The sequence below is a fragment of the Manis javanica genome, chromosome 2 (assembly GCF_040802235.1).
Source record: "Manis javanica isolate MJ-LG chromosome 2, MJ_LKY, whole genome shotgun sequence".
In the NCBI taxonomy this organism is placed as follows: domain Eukaryota; kingdom Metazoa; phylum Chordata; class Mammalia; order Pholidota; family Manidae; genus Manis; species Manis javanica.
Genome location: NC_133157.1, coordinates 121704764 through 121710763, shown reverse-complemented (window position 1 = coordinate 121710763; position 6000 = coordinate 121704764). Strand labels below are relative to the sequence as shown.

The 6000-nt window shown below is 38.0% G+C and overlaps 1 protein-coding gene across 14 annotated transcripts in view; it reads left to right on the top strand.

The window, feature by feature from the left end:
* Nucleotides 1-766: 766 nt before the first annotated feature.
* The window catches only part of PRPF18 (pre-mRNA processing factor 18), a 70292-nt gene continuing 65058 nt past the window's right edge, over nucleotides 767-6000 (top strand). For 13 of the 14 annotated variants that reach the window (XM_037001638.2, XM_073229268.1, XM_037001634.2 and 10 more), the window contains exon 1: nucleotides 767-968. In XM_037001638.2, the coding sequence (XP_036857533.1) occupies nucleotides 903-968 (66 nt within the window). In that variant the 5' untranslated portion in view covers nucleotides 767-902. The remainder of the gene's footprint in view (nucleotides 969-6000) is intronic. The other variant, XM_037001639.2, reaches the window with a different exon arrangement.

Sequence of the window (6000 nt, the reverse complement as noted above, 5' to 3'; positions counted from 1 at the left end):
ACTAGAATTTTAAAAACAGCTGCAATGGCATAAAACAAAGAATAAATGCATAGTTAACAGTTTTTAGGTTGTTTTGCAAATTAAAATTGATACAATTTTTCTCCCCAATTAAAATTTTTTTCTTGGGTTGCACTTAAAAAAATAAAAGGAATTTCTGATTACATTTCCAATCATGTCACTGAAAATGGTGACTGGCTGGCTGAACGCATGACGAAAAAGATCTCAGTTTGGGGCAGATGTTCAATTATCACCAGGATATATGTGAGCAATCTAGAAGAGACAATTGTTACTATTACCTGTCCTAATTTCCTTCTGAAATGACTTAAATGGATGTAGTTGCTTAACTTTACAGAAATTATAACAATTTAGGAAGGAACATTGCCCTTTATACTCATGAACTAGTATAGTAGTGTTTAGGGTTTTCTCACCCTAGTAGATTAATTTTGGCAAGCAGGTAACTTCAGGAACTCTGTTGTGAACTTCTGGTTTAAGTAAGGATCTGGTCCTAATTGGCATGACCGAGGTGTTCTACGAGTGGGCTTTTGCACCTGAAATAGCAGGTACAAGCAGGTAAAACAACATCGTTAAACACGCAGCATGTTGAACACACGATTAAGACTCGCGTTGCAGTCCAAGTTCGTTTGTATCTCTGCCACTGTAAACTACAGGCGCGCCGTCGGAGGGCGCCGCCAGGTGGCGCCAATCTGCAGCAGCTAGTCAACAACAGGCGTTCTGGAGAGCTCTCTTCCTCCTCTTGCTCAACTCACTTCCGCCGGAAGTGGCCCGGTCAGCTGTTGTCTTATGTGTTGGACCCACTGTTGAGAGGGTCGCGGCGTCCGGCTGGGTAAGGCCTGGTCCGAGGGTCTGGAGAGGGAAACTTGAGCTTAAGCCGGGGCAGCGAGATGGACATTCTGAAATCGGAGATCCTGCGGAAGCGGCAGCTGGTGGAGGACAGGAAACTGCTGGTGGTGAGGCTCCTGTGGTCGCGGGGCGTTGGTCCTCGCGGAGTTGCGTGCTGGGCTGTGATGCCGACAGGGTTCGGGGATGGGTGGGTGCGGAGCTCAGCGGGAGCCGGGAGGGGCGCGGTCACCCACCCCGACGCCTCGCTCGCTCGGGAACCATAGCGAGGGAGTGAGCGCACTGCAGGAAAACAGCTTTTCTCCCAGCTGCCGCTTATTGCCTCGCAGTTTCCCTCACTGTCTCCTCCACCCACTCCCCTCTGTCGGTGTTCTTCGAACGTGCCCGACACAGTACTGGTTTCAGGTGAACAACGTAGTGACTCGACATTTGTAGACATTACAAAATGCTCACCACACAAAGTTATTAACGATGTTCACTATGTTTTCTACGCTTTACTTTTCATCCCCACGACTTACCTGTTTTATAACTGGAAGTTTGAACCTCTTAATTACCTTTACTCATTTTATTCTGCCCATCCCTTCACCTCCCTCTCCTCTGTCACCCAGCCACCAGTTCTCTGTATTTATGAATCTGTTCTTTCTTTTTTAGATTGCACATATAAGTGAAATCATGGGCTATTTCTTTGACCTATTTCACTTAGCAGAATGCCCTCTAGGTCCATCCATGTTGTCACAAATGGCAGGATTTTTTTTATTTGGAGTTATGTAGTTTTATATTAATCGGTTGCCTTATAGTCTTTATCTTTCTGCATCATGGTGCCTATATATATATATATATATATATATATATATATATATATATATATATATATATATATATATATATTCATGAAACCTAACTACACGTGATTCTATCAAATGTTTTATTGTTTTAATCCATTCTGTTTCATTTAAAAAAAAAACTCTGGCCAGGGATCAGTGAATTGTCTCCATTACTCTATTTGTGGCTGGAAAACACCTGCTTGTGTTGTATTGTTCTTCCAGAAGAGCCTGTTTATCTTGGTCGTTTCATGCGGTGTCCAGCCTTTTGTGTATCTGATAGTTGAAATTGTAAATACTTACCTTGTGAGTGCCCCTTTGTTAATTGGAGAAGATCCTGAAATAGTTACTATTACCTGTCCTAAATGTTCCGTCTGAACTTTTCAGGGTAGATGATAGGCTATTTTAGTAGTTTTTGTTTGATGAAGGGGCACTCACAAGCTAAGCATTTACTATTTCAATCATCACAGATTAGCAATAAAAAACTGGGACACCATTTGAAATGAACAAAGGCGAGGCAGCTTTTCTGGAACCATATAGACTAAGTGTTCCCAGTTGCCACAAGATAATGAAACCAATTTACTGATCTTTATGTATTTCAAACTAAGTTGCAGACATTGGCACACTTAAACACTAAACAATTTGGCGTCCATGTCAGTACCTAGAGTTCAGTGTTTGTATTTCTTTTTGTGTGGTTGTAAAAATTTACATATCGAGAAATGCACAAATCACAAGTGTGCTGTTCACTGAATTTTAACAAATGCATATCCCTGTGTCATCCCTTCTGTATCCAGATGGAGAATGTTACCCTCACTGCGCCTTCCAGTCAGTCCCTGCGCCTTCCAGTCAGTCCCTCCCAGGAGCAGCTACTGTTCAGATTTCTTTCCGCCATTGATTAGTTCTGCCTGCTCTAGAACTTCACATAAATTGGTTCATACTATGTACTATTTTATGTCCCAGTTTGTTATTCAGAATATTTTAAGTTGTATTCATGTTGCATGTATCATTTGTTCCTCTTATTACTGAGTAATGTTCCATTTATGAATATATGAGTTTGTTACCCATTCTTCTAGTGATGGGCGCTTGGGCTGTTTTCAGGATTGGGCTATTATGGATAAAGCTGCTATGAAACTTCTTATACATGTTGTATATTTTCCTTTTTCATAGGAAAAGGCTGGGGAGTAGAATTGCTAGGTCGTGGAGTATATTTTTTTGTAAAAAGCCACCAGAGCTTTTTCCAAAGTGGTTTTAGACTGTGTTACACATCCACCAACCAAGCGAGAGAGTTCAGATGCCCTACATCGTTGTCAACAATTTGTGTCAGTCTTTTGAATTGCAGCCATGTTGAGTACTTTTCATATGTTTTTTGACCTTTCTTATATTATCTGTGAAGTGTCTGTAAAAATTGCTTGCATACTTTTCAAGTGGGTTGGTTGGTTTTTTCTTGAGTTGGAGGAATTCTTACATCTCATGGAAGCCAGTCTTTTGTCAGATAAGTTTTGTAGAATATTTTCTCCCAGACTGATTTTTCTATTCATTTTATTAGTAGTTACTTCTAATGAGCAAAAGTTTTTAATTTTGATAAAGTCCAGTTTATCAGTTGTTAATGGTTATCACATTTTTCTCTCTGGGAATATAAAAAGGAATAACCAGTTGGAAAACAGTTTTGCAGTTTCTTTAAAGTTAAGCATACACCTTCTATATGATCAAGTCTTTCCACTCCTTGGCATTTACTCAAGAGAGTAAGATATTCTTGTATTCTAAAAGCATTATGGTTTTATCTTCTATAAAAGTTTTTTTAAAAACGGAATCAAGTTTTTGTACGATGTGAGAGGTAGGGGTGTGGTTTAATGATTTTCATATGGATATCCAGTTCCAGCCCATGTAATGAAAGTGCTTTTATTTTCCCTTTGGATGGTTTTGGTGTCTTCAAAAATCAGATAATTGTGTAAGCATTGCTCCATTCTGGGTGCTATGTTCTGTTCTCATAATGTTTGTTGATCCTGTACCAGTGCTGTACCTCTGTGATGGCTGTAGCATTTTGGTGAGTCTTAAATTAAGGTAAGGCAATGGAAATAAAAACACTACTGGTACTAGTTAAAAAAAAATTTTTTTTTCTCTTCTTCCCCTTCCTCCTCCTCATAATTCTCTTGCTGTAGTATTTATTTTTTTAAGCAGCTTTATTAAAATGTAATTGATATGCAGTAAATGGCACATACTTAAAGTGTACAACTCAGTGAGTTTTGACTTAAGTCTACACCTGTGAAACTGTCACTACAGTGAAGAGAGGGAAACGTTCATCTCACCCGTGTCTCCTTTTGTCCTTTGTTCTCTCACCTTTTTGCCCCTCCCTGCACCTCACCCTCACCCTGTCCACTGATCTGCTTTCTGTTACTTTTAAGTTAGTTTACGTTTCTAGAGTTTTATGTAAACGGAATTGTTCAGTATGTTCTTTTTCTTGTCTGCCTTCTTTCATTAAGCCTAATTTGAGATTGGTTTGTGGGGCTGACGGTATTATACTTCCTTATTTTTGTTACTGAGCAGTATTTCACCATTGTGTGGGTATACCACAGTATGTTTATTTATTAAACTGTTGAAGGACATTAGGGTTGTTTCTTTTTTTGGCTGTTAAAATAAAGCTATTAACATCCATGTGCAGGTTTTTTTTTAAATAAACATGCTTTTATTTCTCTTGAGTAATGTGTAGGAGACAGATAGTTGGATCATACAGTAGGTATGTTTACCATATTTTAAAGAGTTTGTATAGGATTGGTGTTATTTCTTGCATACATTTTTATATAGTTCTATATATATTATATATAAATATATATATAATTATAAAGTAAGTAGACTTCATGTGTGCCAGGTGACTTTTGATGTAGTGTTCTACTTTGGATGATATCATTGTCTAGCCAACAGGATTCACTGACACTTTAGTTTTTTTTCACTTTGAAGAGCATTATGTCTCTGTGCTGAGGACTTTTAAGATCTACTTTTATAGCAACTGTCAAATATGCAGTATAGTATTGTCTGTAGTTGCCATGCTGAGTGTTGCAGTCCCAGGACTTATTTATTTCATAACTGGAAATTTGTGCCTTTTGACTCCTTTAGCCCTTTTCTCCCACTACCCACCCTCTCCTTTGGCAACCAGCAATCTGTTCGTTTCCAGCATCTCCGAATTTGGTTTTTCATTGTTATTGTTTTAAAAATTCCACACTTAAGTTATTTGTCCTCTTATTTTGCTTAGCATATTGACATCAAGGTCCATCCATGTTGTTAGAAATGGCAAGATTTTCTTTTTTATGGCTGAATAGTATGCCACTGTGTATCTATCTATACCACATCTTCATTCATTCTTGATGAACACTTAAGTTGTTTCCATATCTTGAATTTTGAAAATAATGCTGCAGTGAACATGGCATCCTTTCATATTGTTTTCATTTTTTTTGGGGTAAATAACACAGAAGTGGAATTGATGGATCATTTGGTAGTTCCATTTTTAGTTTCTTTGAGGAACCTCCATAATGGCTGTACTTACATTTACATTCTCTCTAACAGTGCACAAGGGTTCCCTTTCCTCCACATCCTCACCAACACTTGTTTTTTCTTGTCTTTTTGATGAATGCCATTCTAACAGATGTGAGATGTTATCTCATAGTGGTTTTGATTTGCATTACCCTGATGATTAGTGATGTTGAGCATCTTTTCATGTACCTGTTGGCTATCTATCTATATTCTTTGGGAAAATGTCTGTTTAGGTCCTCTACCCATTTTTTAATCAGATAGTTTTTTTGCTATTGATTTGCATGAGTTCTTTGTATATTTGGATTCTTACCTATTTTGGATATTAACCTGTTACCAGATACGATTTGCAAGTATTTTCTCCTACTTAGTAGGTTGCTTTTTCATTTTGTTGATGGTTTCCTTTGCTGTGCAGAAGCTTTTTAGTTTGATGTAGTCCTGCTTGTTAATTTTTGCTTTTGTTGCCTTGGCTTTTGGAGTCATATCCAAAAACTCATCGCTGGAGTCAGTGTGAAGGAGTTTACTGCCTAAGTTTTCTTTTAGGAGTTTTATGGTCTCAGGTCTTATGTTCAAGTCTTCAGTCCATTTTGAGCTCATTTTTGTGTATGGTATAACATGGTAGTCTAGTTTCATTCTTTTGTATGTAGCTGTCCAGTTTTCCCAATGCTACTTTTTGAAGAGACTGTCCTTATTGTATATTCTTGGCTCCTTTGTCATAAATTAGTTGATCACATATGTGTGAATTTATTTCCAGGTTCTCTATTCTGTTCCATTGATATGTGTGCCTGTTTTCATGCTA